Source organism: Apodemus sylvaticus, chromosome 3 (genome assembly GCF_947179515.1).
Source record: "Apodemus sylvaticus chromosome 3, mApoSyl1.1, whole genome shotgun sequence".
Classification (NCBI taxonomy): domain Eukaryota; kingdom Metazoa; phylum Chordata; class Mammalia; order Rodentia; family Muridae; genus Apodemus; species Apodemus sylvaticus.
Window position 1 is genome coordinate 122,862,132 of NC_067474.1, and position 15,004 is coordinate 122,877,135.

Below are 15,004 nucleotides of genomic sequence, written 5' to 3' on the forward strand. Positions count from 1 at the left end.
AGTCTGTCCCGGCTCTCCCGGGACCTTGCTCTGGGAGTCAGGCTGCTGCCCTCTCCCTGTCCCTTTAGGGAATTCCGGACAGGAACTCCCATCCCATCCTAGTTTACTGGCCTCTCCCTGTCCCTTTAGCGAACTCCCATCCTATCCCTGGTCTTAGCTTTGCCATTCGTCTGAAGAGGGCTGACCCTGGGTGGAAGCGGATAAGGGTGGGGGGGGGGCGCGGGGGCTTCTCCGGAACGTGCCGGGCTAGGGCGACGACCACAGTGCGCAGGGTCAGGTGGCTCAGGGTTGGGGTTGGTGTGGTGACACTAACTTGTTTTAGAGATCAGGACTAAATAGAACGTGACTACCCAAACTGTGATCCAGGGACGGAGGGCTCACTTTCCCGCTTTCTAAAGCCCGGTGCTTTCTTCCCTCCGCAGGAGCCTGGCGCGACCCCCAGCCGTGCGCCCCGCCCCGGCGCCATGCATTGCGAGGTGGCCGAGGCACTTTCGGACAAGAGGCCAAAGGAGGCCCCTGGTGCTCCCGGCCCGGGCCGCGGGCCTGCGGGCCTGGGAGCGCACATGGCCTTCAGGATTGCCGTGAGTGGCGGCGGCTGCGGGGACGGGAACCCGCGAGACCTGCTGCCTCGGCTGCCGGTGCCACCACCACGCGCCCACGATCTCCTCCGACCCCGGAGCCCTCGAGACTACGGCGTGTCCAAGGCCGGCGGCGGCAAGGGTGAGTCCGAGCGCACCAATGTGCTGACCGCGGGCATGCAGAGGTCAGAGCTGCGCTGTCGGCACCGCTGCCACTGGCTCTGTAGGGATTCTCGAAGAAGTTCATGGGACTTCTTCAGAGTTCCTTAGTGTCTCAGTATCTGTGTAGTTAATTGGGACTCTCCTGTCAGTCTGAACTGATGCCGGGAAATATCCAGTTTAAACCAAATGGGCATGTTTGAGAGGAGATGTGTATGTGGAAAGCTTGCATTACATATTTTTGCTTCTTTATGTTTCTGGTGAAAGTTGTGTGAAACGTCAAATTTTTATTGTACATTAGTGTATTCTGTGACTAGTAATTGTTTCTAAGCAGCTGAAGGCACATTTTGAACTATCCCAATCTCTCAAAGAAAGGAAGGAAGGAAGGAAAGAAAGAAGGAAGGAAGGAAGGAAGGAAGGAAGAGAAGAAGACAAAATAATACGGAGAAAGGAAGGAAGGAAGGAAGGAAGGAAGGAAGGAAAGAAGGAAAGACAAAACAAGACCGGATTTTGGCAGGACCTCGCTCTCCCTTAGGAACCTCAGTTTCCCTATCAGTCAAGTCAGGAATTAAAGTGATTTTTTGACTCCTGACCTAAGTTCTTTTGAGTCAGTAATCCAGGTTGGGTCAAGTGTTGACTTAGAAATCGCTTCTCTGTGCTTGGTAAAGCCAAGGCAGGCCTAGAACCCGCTATGGGCAAATTCAGGGACAGGTGCCGGGATTCTCCTGAACATCCTCACCTAATCACAGTTAATTATTACCGACATGTTATTTATAGGTTTCATGTTAACAGATAATTAACCAGACATTAGAGATTGTTAAGGGGAATGCCGATCTGCCCTTTCAGTCCCCATTAGCCCCACCAGCAGCTCTGGGGTTTGATCGCATCCGCTGCAGGACCTCTTTTGGAGTGAAAGGCAGTGCTTTGTAGTTGTAGACACCTCAGCACCTCAGTCCAGCTTGCTTGCAGTTGCCGGCCTGGTTGGAAGAACTAACTGTAGAGAGGTTTCTCTTTGGCTTTGTAGGAGAGAGGCATTTCTTGTCTTCAGTCTCTTCTCCAAGGAGAGATAATTTTTTAAGGGTAACTGCATGAACATGGGAAAATGCTTCTTCAGTATTTTTGCTGGGATGCATATTCGAGGATTCTTACCAGAGACAGAGAGACAGAGACAGAGAGACAGAGAGAGGGAATGTGTTGTGTAGCAAGAGCTTAGTAATGTTGGCTGCAGAGAATCCCTCGGCTCACCGGGTCCCTTAAACAGTTCTTTCTTACAGCCAGACCCAGACCCATCGCGGGCACATCAAGTCCTGCAGCGTCCTAGCGATCGCTGTCCCTCACACAGTCATGTTATCATTGGGAGCTTTGTATATTCCCTGCCTCTTCCTTCTCAGCCTCAGTATATATATATATATATAAGATCTTCACGGCAGGACTTCCTTTGGAAAGGACAGAGAAGGGAAATTTAATGGAAGAAGGAGACCTTTTTTTGTATGTGAAGCTGGTCTTTCTGGCTACAGCCTCCCAGTGGCTTCTAAATTGTTTTTTTTTCACAGCTGTGAGACTGTTGGGATGGAGTAGATGGCACCCATTTGAAAGGTGAGAAAATGGAGAGGTAGCATCTCTGGCTATGAGACCTAGAGCTCTAGCATACCACAGGTTAGAGAGAGAGAGAGAGAGAGAGAGAGAGAGAGAGAGAGAGAGAGAGAGAGAGAGAGAGAGAAAGAAAGAAATCTGCATGTTCGTCAGAGCCAGGCTAGGGAAGAGCAGTCTCTCCCAGTCATCTCAGGCTGCCCTCTTAGGAAAGTCATTGATAAGAGGACACCTTCTCCAGGCCTCCTCCCACCAAAAGAGTCCCCGACTTGGCAGTCCTTTGAGTGTGTGTCGTCCAGCCCATCCACTCCAGCTTATTAGAAACAGACCAGTAGAGATGCCGACTGAAGCATATTTATTGGCGGAGCTGAGCTGCACTGGGTGAGACAGTCATTTCTCCCCCCTGAGCCTCAGGTCTCTTCCTTCAGACTGACTTAGACAAGAGCAGTTTAGAATTGATGCAGTGGTGTGTTTGATGATCTTAGCCTCTGGATTTTCATTTGCATGGAGTGAGTGATGATGTCTATCACAGGGCGCACAGAACGCCCAGTGGTACGGATGCTGTATAAACTGAAAGGGTTGCTTTTGTTAACACTTGCAGAACACAGTGATAGAGGCAGCAGATTGGAGCATCAGAAAGGGTTAAAAATATTAAATGTGAAGGACTCTAACTCTGGTACACTGGCTAAGAGAGGTCAGGCTAAGAGCACTAAGAGGTGCTGTGCCTTGGGTCTTTGGTGGCCTCTGTTAGCCAGGGAGAGGAGAGAAGATGTCCGTGCCTGGTGTGGAGTGAGGGTTTAAATGATATATGCCTTCTGCCTTGGATAGACCTTAAGCACAGGGAGGGACTGAACTAATGAATATTTCCAGGTCTGCACTGGGATGGACTAGGCATGGAGTGACGTCATGGACTAACGCCGTCATCAGTTGTGATAAGAATCACTGTTTATGACCAAGTCCCATTTATCCAGATTCCAAACAGCTGACGGGGCCAAATTGCCAAATCCTGCATTTTTAAAATTATTATTAAACACCTGACAGTGTTTTGTAAGTCCTGGCAAGGGAAGAAGGGAGACAGTCTGACTTTTCCTGGAGGACAGCAGCTTGTGTCCATGACCGATGGCCTCTCCTCCGCCCAGGCCTCCTGTCACAGGGTTCAGAACGTATGCATGCACATTCCGTCTCTGTCTTTGCCTACCTCGTGGGCTCATCCCGGGATGAGATGGAACGTGTGTATTGGGCAGGCTCTCAGGGAATGGACTTCTTTGTATAGATTAATGCATGGAGGGTCTAAGATTTGTTCAAAGCGATGGGCAGTGAATGGCAGTTCCCGAGGCCTCTAGCTCCAGTTCTTTTTAGTTCCGAAACTTGTACCATGTGTCTCTTGAGCGTGGGAGCTGGCGTTCATAAGTAGGGCCTTCTGAGCATCCCTGGAGAGTTGAACTGCATTTGTTTTTGGTATGTCTCTTGTCTTAAATGTTTGGAAATTGGTAATCGTCTCTATGCCATGTCTAGAAGGCTTTGTAGTTTACCAGATGATTCCATCTGTCCAAACCAGTTCATGATGTTACTGTTTAACTCCCAGCAGTTCAGTGGGCCTGGACCCCTTTTTTTTTTAACCATGTATCGTACAGGACAAGCCAAAAGGGGGGATTGACAATCATTGCAAATGTGAATTCTGCCATTATCAAAAAACAGCCCCCCCAAGTCCCCATAGCATGGTTGTGAATTTCCAAAAGTAGTTAGTTAGTCTTGTAGCTTAACAAACAAACAAACAAATAAACAAAAGAAAAGAAAGGAAAAAGAAAAAGAGAAGCAAGCGAACAATTATAGGCTGTGTGCCAGGGTGTCAGGCTCTGGTGTGGAACAGGGCATGATGCTTTCAGGGTGCTATCTGGGTGAGTTTTTTTCATCAAAGCAGGAAGCTACTGCCATGTTCTGAGGAGGTCAGGAGAGGCCGGCACATCTGTAGTCGAAAGGTATAAGTTATTTCTAAAGCGTTTTCTCCCTCTGGCTCTGGTGGGCAATTTGCTTGCATTTCATCCATTTTAAAGTGCTGGTCCTGGGATCCGGAAATAATCAGATCCAAATTTTTTCAGTGCTTGAGGTTTCAAATAAGGGGGAGTAAAACCTGCTGGCCAAATGTCAGGCTCACTGAGACAAAGAGAAACAAGTACCGTGGGGGTATACAACCGAGATAGGAACATGTTGCGTCTGCAGACACAGGAGTTACGGATCCAGCAAATCTTCTGTAGCGGAAGAAGTAGTAGAAATGTAGTTTCCGGAGATTCCCTTCAAATTCTCCCTTTCCTGCCTTCTAAATTCTCTAGAAGTCAACACTTGGTCTGCAGACTGGAAAGGGAGCTGTCAGTCACTTAGGACCGTGCCTAAGTTGGGGCCTTGCTGAGACCCTGTCTTTTACCTGTAGTAGGCTTAGCTGGCCCAAGGTCTCAGGATCCTCGTGGCTGTGTCATGGGGTGACAGGGTGTGCTGTTCTCATTGCTTATCCCGTTTTTCTGATTTGCGTGAGAAGCAAAGTGAGCCCCGCAATTATTTTTGAAGTGTGTTAAAATTCCATCACGGACATAAGTGCATGAATCATTTTAAAGCTATATTCCTATGCTCCGTGCTCTAAAGGTTGCATAATTATCATTTTCTTCAGTTTTATTTTGTGGAGTTTGGCTAACATCCTAGAGGAGAAGAGAAACACAAGTTTGGAAGAGGGGTTTAAGTCCTTTTTTGGATAGGATTAGAAAGCAAAAACAACAAACAAACAAACTTTATTTGGAAGTCGATTGTCAGTAAGAGAATTTTCTCAGAAAATTTGAAGCTGATATAGCACCCCCCCATACATACACTAAATAAATGATTACCTGTGGTTTGCTAATAATTTTTTCCCAGACTAGATTTTATTTGCAGTTAATTTGGTCCTAAGGAGTCAGGCTGTGTTTTTAGGTAGGGACTAGTTTATTTCAGTGTGTAAAAGCACAAACTGTCCAGTTTAAGAAGAAATCAAGCAAACTGCAGCGGATTTTGAAAAGTTTGAATAACACAAAAAGCACAAACTGTAACTCTAGGCCAAGAAACACCCCCCCCCCAGGCTGGTGAGGTATCTCTACTGTCTCCCCCAGTGCTCTTGATCCCAGCCGTTGGAAACGGAGTACTTGTTTATCAACAGCCGCTGCCCAAATTAATAGTTTACAATGAAAAAAAAAAAAAAAAGCCTTGGTCAGGCGTTGGAAGCAAAGTCCGGGCATTGACGGGCCGAGTTACTGAGTAAGGGGAGCAGGAGGGGAGGGGCTGTTCTGTGGCTGCTTTGGTCTCCCAAAGCCTTATTTACAAGAAACCGAAAGAAAACATGAGGCTGCTGCTGTGCTGGGTGGGGGTGGAGAGCGCACAGCCCTAACCCAGGGGTCTTTAGTTTCCAGTCACTGCATGCATCTGTTTTCTTCTTTCCGTCTTCCCCTTAAACTCGAAAGCGTTGTCCTTCGGAAGGTTCCGGCAGAGCGGCAGAGCGAGAGGATTGTGTTAGCCTTATGAGCTGTGTTGTTAAAGCCAGTGTTTTGCGTGGAGAGGAGCCTTCAGCTTGTGAACTGAAGGACGCATTTCCTGTAGGGCCTGAGTTTGTTTGGTGATTCTGGTTGAACTGCCTGGAGCCTACATGTGCACCATACAGCTTTGAAGCACAGGGGTTGGGCTTTTTGCCTTGAGCCTTGGTTTCCCCGTGTAGAATGGGGAGCAGTTTGATTGGATGACCCAGATCTCTTTTCTGCTCTGAATTCACATTACCTAAGCTGAGGGAGTTGGGAGGACTCTAAGCATGGAAAGAGTCTATATTTATCTTTATGCCAGGCCAGGGCTTTGACTGTTCCTTCGAAGTCTTGACTGTTGGGGGTGAATACGGAAGGAAAAGAGAAAGGGAGGTGCACTTGAGCACCTACTGCGTGCCAGGTCAGACACGGTGTAGCCGTGAGTGTATTTGATTGATCACACCTGGCATCCCTGTGTGGAAAGTGAAGAAACATTCTCCAAATTCTGCAGATGGAGGACAAGCTAGGTCATAGGAGAGCGCCTTGTCCACGGTTGTGCAGGCAGGAAGCGGTGAGCCTGGTGTTTGTACCATGTTGTCTGAAAGCAAGGCCAGTAGTTACCCATAAAGCGGGACAGCTTTATAACGCTGTGTCTGTGGTTGGCTGAGGACCCTGGTGTCCCCCTTACTGAGTCTCAGCTAGCATGCCACAGCGGGGCTTTAGGGGAGACCGCTTGGCTATGCATTGCTCTCCACTCCCTGCCCCCCACCGCAGCGCTCTGTACACCTCAGGCAGCTGGGGTCTTGTGAGGGCTCTTGGTCTGGCCACGGAGGCCCCCTTCTCTGAGGCAGGAGCAGCACCCCACCAGGGTTATTGCAGGTTACAGCCTTGGCTGAGGCCATCTGCTATGGAAGGCTCCCTCCCAGAGGTCGGTGGCTCAGGAATCTATGAAATAGTGATTTTGTTTTTAGCACCTGGTGAGATAAAGGTAGGCTTGTCACTGTGGGCACACCAGGGACCTAAGGGACCTGGAGAGTTTGTTTTAGAAGTGGATCCTTTGTGTCAAGAGATGAGCTGGTCCTAAGAAGCCCAGAGGTCTCCTTCCGGGCTGGTCTGGCCTTGCACCATGTACCCAGAAGACTCTTACACCTGTACATTCTGAAGGAGGCACACTTAATTCTGGGACCAGAACTGCAGGAGCCTTTCTGGTCCCCGTGGTAACGCTGGTTTTGAAAGGGACCGCGTGAAGCAGCATCGGAGACATGGCCTGTGTTCTTCCTATTTGTGTGCTTTCAGCCACCACGTTACGTTTTTAGTCGCAGTTGCTTTTGTTTTTAAATAACAGGCTTGCAGGAAAATAGAGCTTTAGAAAGAAACCAAGGACCGCGAGCCTGACTTGAAAAAGACAGATCCCATTTGCTGTTTTAAGCTCTCGGGAGGGCCGGGGATTGGGTTTACTTTGGAACGCTGCTGGACCATATGAATTACTTCTCTGAGCGCTGGGTATTTAATACCTAGTAGAAGTTTGTATAAGAGCTGATGATGTATTTTGCCGACTTTCCAACCCTGTAAATAAATTACACGTGCCGGCAGAGGCAGCCAGGATCCACTGTGTCAATTGAAGCTTAATTTTTATCCCAAACCACTTAATACTTCTGTCCTAGTGAGCAGATTAAGCTACAGCAGTGGCGGCTTGTCCCCAGACGAAGGGACCAGCGTGCAGCCAGGCCTCCGTGGGTTGGAGATTTTGTCATAGTTTTTGGTGATTAGGTGTTGCCCCCCCCAACCCCCGGCAGACAATGATAAGATAATATGATTTTAAATGTAGTAAAACGAAACTGTGTGGCGTCCACTCCCAAAGCCTGGCTCACCTCCCTCTTCTAGAGGAAAGGGCTGACATTGTGCCTTTTTATCTTAACCCTGCTGTGTGTTTTATCTCCTGTGAGTGCGAAGACCAGGTAATATCATTGGCATTTCCACTGCGAAACAGAATAGGGGTTCTAATTTGGACGCACTATTAAATATTTCATGCTTCGACCAAACTCAATTCTTTTTTTCCTATAATAAGTTTAAATATTAATTCTCTGGAATGTCAGATGCCTAAAGCGAGGCATTTAGTGATCCGCAGTTTCAAGTGTCTCGAGGAAGGGTTATGAAACAAGATATTTCACTGGGAGGGATGAGCGGTGTGTTTCAGAGATATCTGAGTTCAAGGCAGCGTCTTCTGATTTACTTTTTAAAGGGAAAAGGTCATAAAATAAGTTGCTTTATGTGCTGAAGGATTAAGTGGCTTAGGCTGAAATAACAGCAGGGACTTTACTGGTTTCCCCTGTTATATTTTAACAATGCTTTTTGGGGGAGGGGGCGGGTCATTTCCCCGCCTGCTTGTCTCCTCCTCTCCGGGCCCCCCCTCAGCCAGATGGCTTTAATTCCAACCAAATCCCATGCTGAGGCCAAATGATTGATCAAACAGTCATTTGTACTTACGTAGCGCTTTGTGAGAATATGTCCGCGCTGCGGCTTCTCGTGGGGCAGGCTCTTTGAGGGGCCTTCAGAGGGGTGCTTGGAGGGTAGGGGTCCAGGGATGGGTGCAAGGCCGACATCCTGGACGTGAATCCTCGGAACCGCTCTTTAAAAACTTTTCTAATAGTGCCAGGCCTAGGCAGCGGGGGTATCCACGTTTCCTAGGCGCAAGAACATGCTTGCAGTTAGACAGCTAGTGCGAGCCTGCTGATGGGGGTGATGCATAACGAGGTCTGGGTGTCTCCTCATCTTAAGCACTCTTTAAGTTGGTTGGTGTTTCCCAGGGACAGCAACATAGGCACACGTGTGAGTAGACACAGATTGTCCTGCCGGCTCCTCCTATGTACCCGTGGGAAAACAGGACCCTTGTTGGCTAGCTCAGACGCCATCTCCAGCTAGTTTCTTGTTACTACAGACTTTCTTGTGTGCTTCTAAGCAAAATTTTCCTCTGGTCTTCTTTCCTTACAAACTACGAACTTTTTCATTTTTAGCTTGTTTATATTTATTTCACATGCGTTGGTATTTGTGCCTGCATGAATATCTGTCTGACGGTGTTAGGACGCGTAGAGCTGCAGGTACAGATGGCTACGATCTGCTGTGTAGGTACTAGGTATTGAACTCAGGTCCTCTGGGCAAGCAGCCAGTGTTCTTAACCACTGAACCATCTTTCCAGCCCCCACAAACTTTTTATTTATCATTGTATATCTTTAAATCTTTTTGGGGAACACGGGAGAAAACAGAGTATTAAGAAACTCACTAGGTCTGACCTGAAGTGCTGTGAAGTGTATGAGGTATTGCTTTAGGATGTGGGTATGGAACAGTCTACCAGGTTCAGATTGTGGCTTGGTGGCCTCAACACCCTTATCCATAAATTCAGGATAATGATAGTTAAAGGTTTCAACAGGCTGTGATAAGGGATGAGGGCCAACACACGTCTACGCTCATAAAACCAGACTGGCTCCCAGTGAGTGCTCACTAATAGCCGTGGTTGTTGTCACCGTGACTTCTGCTCTGCTGTAAATGGTGTGGGGACTGCAGGGGAAAGCTCTGCTTCCTTCCTGTCTACCATGCTGACCCTACCTAATCTTTCCTACCAGCTTAGGAGCCACCTCGTTCTAGAAGTCTCTCTTCCCCAGTCTTCTTTCTGCCTAGAACTGTTCACACTCTGTGGCAGTTGTTACTTAGGTGAATTTGAGGTCAGGGATGGAGTGTCATTGTCTCTTTTGTCCCAGGAGCCCAAGCACAAACATGATTCAGGATGGGTGACCAAGAAACTGGGAAATGGTGACCCACTTGCTGCCCTCAAGGAGCCTTGAACTGTGAGAGAGACTGTTTGACGGTCCTGTTTTCTGTCTCCAAGGATGGACGCACAAAGACTCTCTGTGAGAAAGAGAAATCTCTGTGAGATTTATTTTATTACTGATCCATGAGTATGTGCATTTGCATGCAGTGCCTGAGGAGGCCAGAAGAGGGCAGAAGATCCCTGGAGCTGGAGTTAGAGGAGGCTGTGAGCTGCTATGTCAGGGCTGGGAACTGAACTCTGGTTTTCTGAAAGAACAGCCAGGGATCTTAACTAACCACTGGGCAATTTTTCCCACCCCCAGCAAATGTGTTCTGCACTGTGGTGCTCCAGTGAGGGGCTGAGTGATCCCTGTATGCAAACAGTTATGTTCCCTGTCCAGTGCTATCTTGGGGTCTTGTCTTGGCCTGTTGGGCGACCTCAGCAAATCTTCTTCTCATTCTTCTGGGCTGCCCTTTCCCCTCCTTCTTGGGAAGGGCTGACTTCAGGGATGGCAGAATTTTACAGTTTTAAGTCTCTGCAGCAGTCAAGCTACAGGCCAGGCAGAGGACGCATTATTCTGGGAACTCATTGGTCAGCTAGTCTTTCTGAATCAGTGAGAGACTCTGCCTCAAAAGATGAGGTGGAGAAAAATGGAGGAAGACAGCTAATATGGATCTCCGGCTTCTACACACAAGCATATGCACCCCCCAACATAAGTGTGAATGTATACACACACACATATGCACACACATACACAGACACACACACACGGACACACACACAGACATACACACAGACACAGACACACACAGACACACACAGACAGACACACATACACAGACACATACACAGACACACACACACATACGCACACACATACACACAGACACACACACAGACACACACACACATACGCACACACATACACAGACACACACAGACATGCACATACACAGACACGCACACACACAGACACACACAGACACACACACACACATACACAGACACATACACAGACACAGACACACACACAGACACACACACACAGACACACACACACAGACACACACACATACACAGACACACATACACACACAGACACACACATACACACAGACACACACAGACGCACAGACACACACACATACACAGACACACAGACACGCACAGACACACACACATACACAGACACATACACAGACACGCACACACAAACACATACACAGACACACACACAGACACACACACATACACAGACACACACAGACACACATACACACACAGACACAGACACACACATACACACAGACACACACACACAGACACACACACACGCACAGACACACACACAGACATACACACAGACACACACACACACACAGACACAGACATACACACACATGCACACAGACACACAGACACACACACAGACATACACACAGACACACACACACATACATATATACACACACCCCGTGTTGGTGGTTACCACACACATGACCCTGGTGTCACATGTGAGGTAATTCCAGGTGTTGGAACTGAGACCTGGAACTAGATGATGGCAGCTCTCAGACACTGCCAGGGTGGATAACAAGTGATGTCTACACAGTAAGGTTAGGCCCAGTGCAGGCAAGGCTTAGGTAGAGCTCCTGGGATGATATTGGCTTTCTGGCCCTCTCTGTGCACCACTGTGGACTTTATAGCCCCAAAAAGTTTGAGAGGGGTCAAAGTTTACTTGGGCAAAATTGGCCATGGGGCTTTGGGGTCAGTTCTACTCACTATGCAGAGTTTGTTGAACTCTGGTCTTTCTCTTCTGTTGAGTGGCGGCCATTTCTGTTTAGAGGGCTGCCTTGGAGGGAGAAGGCTGTAGACCACATGGGAGAGGGGCTGGCTTGTGGCAGGTGCCTCTGTTACAGTGCAGATACGGGTTTGGATCCCACTGAGGGGCAGATCTGGATCTAGTCCCAGACTGGCCAATTGCTGCTGTCCCCTCCAGACTGTGGTGCTCCACACAGCGGTGCTCCACACAGTGGTGCTCTACATTGCTGTGCTCAACCATTTACTCCACTCTCTGTCTTCACTGGCGTAGCTAAGCGTCTCACTGGGTTTCAATTCCAGCTGTGGAGGACACAGGTCTGGTTGGCTGGTATCTTGATTTTACGGAGGGGTGGGGAAGGGTCAGGAACGGCTGGGAATTGCGCTCTGGCTCCAGCATCCTGCTGAACTTCTTGATTCTTCCTTTCAAGTTTAAGGCCCTCCCTGCTCAGCTCCTCACAGCCCTGTCTGTCAGGCTGACATTTGTTCATCCCTGCTGGGAGCGAGTGTCCCTGATGCCATGCGGTGTCATCCATTTGCTTCTCAGAGGCCGGTGTCATCCTCATTCCACAGAAAGCAAAGCAGGCCTCGAGGGGCAGGTGACCCAAGCAGTGAGGGCGGGGGAGGCTGAGGTCTGACCTCCCTTCTTCTCTCTTTACCTGGCTTTTACTCCTCCAGCCATAACCTGATTCATTCTTCATCTTTGAGAAACTTCCTCCTGTCAGCCAGGGTTAACCTTGACCTCCTTCGTGTCCTGATCAGTCTCTGGTTCTTTCCTCCCAGGCAGAGGCCGTCTTGTAGAGCTCCTGGCTTTCTTTCCCAGGGTGCTCCTGACTCACTGGTGGAGTTGGTTCAGAGGTTGGAGGGTGACCATTTCTTCCCCAGCAAAGCGGTGCTTCCTGAGGAGTTCCTATGCAGATTTCAGCCATGCCCGGAGTGGCTTTGAGCTTCTAAGCTTTACTTGTCCATCGAATACCCACTGTTCAGGTATCAGGTCTAGCCCTGGACACTGTGATGGTCTAACAGAGTGCATAGCCTGGCAGGCAGGTGGCCCGTGGATCCCAGGCCTCCTGTGTGCACTCTCACAGGGTCTCTTTCCTAAGCAGACTCTCCCATTCTCCAGCTGCTGTCGGATGATGACCCCAGCCTTGACTTACTCAGTATGAAATGGACATATTTGCTGGCTCTCCTAGGGGCAGTGGGGTCAGGGTTCAAGAGGTCAGTAGGGGAGGGGGGCTTGACCTTGGAGGGAGCTCTCCGGAGACAAGTAGGAACTTGAATCTGCAGAACAGCTCTCTGCAGGATGCGGGAGGTGGAGCCCACCTTGGGCAGTCCATCCAGGTGTCTTACCCCTCCCTGTAACTTCTTGCTAGTTCCTGCTGTGTGAGCTGCTTTCAGAGGCTCTTGTTGCTATGCAACAAGAATTTAGAAGTACTGTTTGCCAGGGTGCTGCCCACTGTTTGATATTGGCCAAGCATGTTCTGTGACCTCTGGAGACCCTCCTCATCATACCCAGCATTTTCAGTACCCCAGAGCCATCGCTACTGTGTGGGCACTGCCAGCCACTCCATTGCCCCCTTTAAGAAATGGATTCTCTAATTGAATGTCATGACTATCCTGTGACGTACATTTATCCTTCCCTAAGAATAGTCACGGCCATTTGAATTAATTACACAGAGTTAGCAACTCAATCTTTGAATTGTTTTAGCTGCACTGCATGTGCTCAGTAGGCACTGGGTGAGTGGCTACACTGTGGATAGCCATGCGAGCGCGTTCTCATGTTTGTAGACAGCTCTGCTGGGCAGCACCAGGGTTTGGTTCTTGAGTTTTCTATCTCTTGTCTACTTCCTGATGCCCTCACAGTTTAGTGCCCTTGGCCTCCACTTTGGGGACCAGTGGGCAGGGGGACATGCCAGCCTTGAGGTTGAGCAGTATGCAGGCCAGGCTCCTGTTGGGGACATGGACGTGAGTCCTAGGGTCTGTCTGCTCTGCTCTCAGAGTCCATGGAACTGTAGTGAGGAGAGATCTGACCCGACTTCCTGGAGAGGTGACACTGAGTGGGCAGGTCCTGGTGGGTGGGAAGTACCCAGGGTGAGCTGCTCTCCGCAAGCCTGTCCCCAAGCCGAGAACATGCACAGGGTGACCTGTGCAGCTCCTAGCAGTGGTGGGATCTGGAGTGATCCCTGTTGTTTCCTGACCACTTGGCCTTACTCCTAACCCTTATTTGGGAGGTGACTGGCCCTTTGAAGATAATTTAATTCATTAATCCTTATTTTTCTGCTCATTTAAGTAATATACACAGTTTGGAAGCTGTAGAAAGATATTAAATAATTCTTGGCCTATAATCACACTCCTTGCAATGCCTATTGCTTGCAGTTTGGTATATTTCTTTTCAGTTTTGTTCATGTCTAGTACATATTAATATGTCTTTTTTTTAAAACATCATTTTTTAAAAGATATTTATTTATTTATCATATGTAAGTACACTGTAGCCAGAAGAGGATGTCAGATCTCTTTACGGATGGTTGTGAGCCACCATGTGGGTGCTGGGATTTGAACTCATAACCTTTGGAAGAGCAATCGGTGCTCTTACCCGCTGAGCCATCTCTTCAGCCCCTTAATATGTCTTTATATTACTGAGATATATATCCTGAATATACCCATAAGCACCTATTTGTAAAGTTAACATTCTAACACAATCATCTCTGTGTGATTAAAATTCTTGGTAAACATCCAAAAATGTATTAAATTTCATTGGTTAGATTATTTTGAATAGGTCACACATTAAAATGGTTTCAAGTTCAGAAGATCTAAAAGGAGTCCTTAGGGAGCCCCTATCTCTTCTCTTCTTCACCTGTGTCTGACACCCCATTATCAAATTAGTGATGTCCAGGTTTGCCTAGCCTCTCAGAGATACTTTCTGTGTATGAACACACACACACACACACACACACACACACACACACACACGAGTTGCATATCCACAGCTGCTAACATTGCATGCTAGTAGAGAGAGAGGAAGCCAGAGTGCATGTCTTTCTGCACAGTCTTCACCTGAGTCTCTGGTATCTTCTCTGGGTGGGGTCTACAAAGGCTGCTGGGTAGTGATACCGAGTAGATGGGACCCTTTAATGTTGAATTGGTTTTCACAGCCAGCCAGCGGCTTCTCAGAGAACATGTTGTCTTCATCCTCACCTGGGCATCCAGACCCTTTCCCTGATTTGAAGGTGAACCCGACAACTGGTTATCTCTTCGATTTCGAGTCTGGTGGAACCTGCTCTGAGTGTTGGTCCATAGTTCCTGTCTTTCTTGCCAAATATTTTGCTCTCTAATTGCGCTCACCTAACATACCTGGGGTTCTGGGTTCGAGCCTCAGTGCCACCAAAATCAATCAATAACTAAGCCTCTGACATTAAGAGCGGGCCTGTTCTTTACGTTGCTCACATCTTTGTGAGCCTGCTGTGTAAATGAGTTCTTTGTGATGCTTTGATACGCATTAAAAATCCTTTTTATAGTTGGATTGCCCA

General features: G+C 48.3%; 1 protein-coding gene across 1 annotated transcript in view; it reads left to right on the top strand.

The window, feature by feature from the left end:
• The first annotated feature begins 464 nt into the window (after positions 1-464).
• The window catches only part of Glis1 (GLIS family zinc finger 1), a 191,884-nt gene continuing 177,344 nt past the window's right edge, over positions 465-15,004 (top strand). Inside the window, exon 1 of the mRNA XM_052176926.1 lies at positions 465-720. Within this exon, the coding sequence (XP_052032886.1) occupies positions 465-720 (256 nt within the window). The remainder of the gene's footprint in view (positions 721-15,004) is intronic.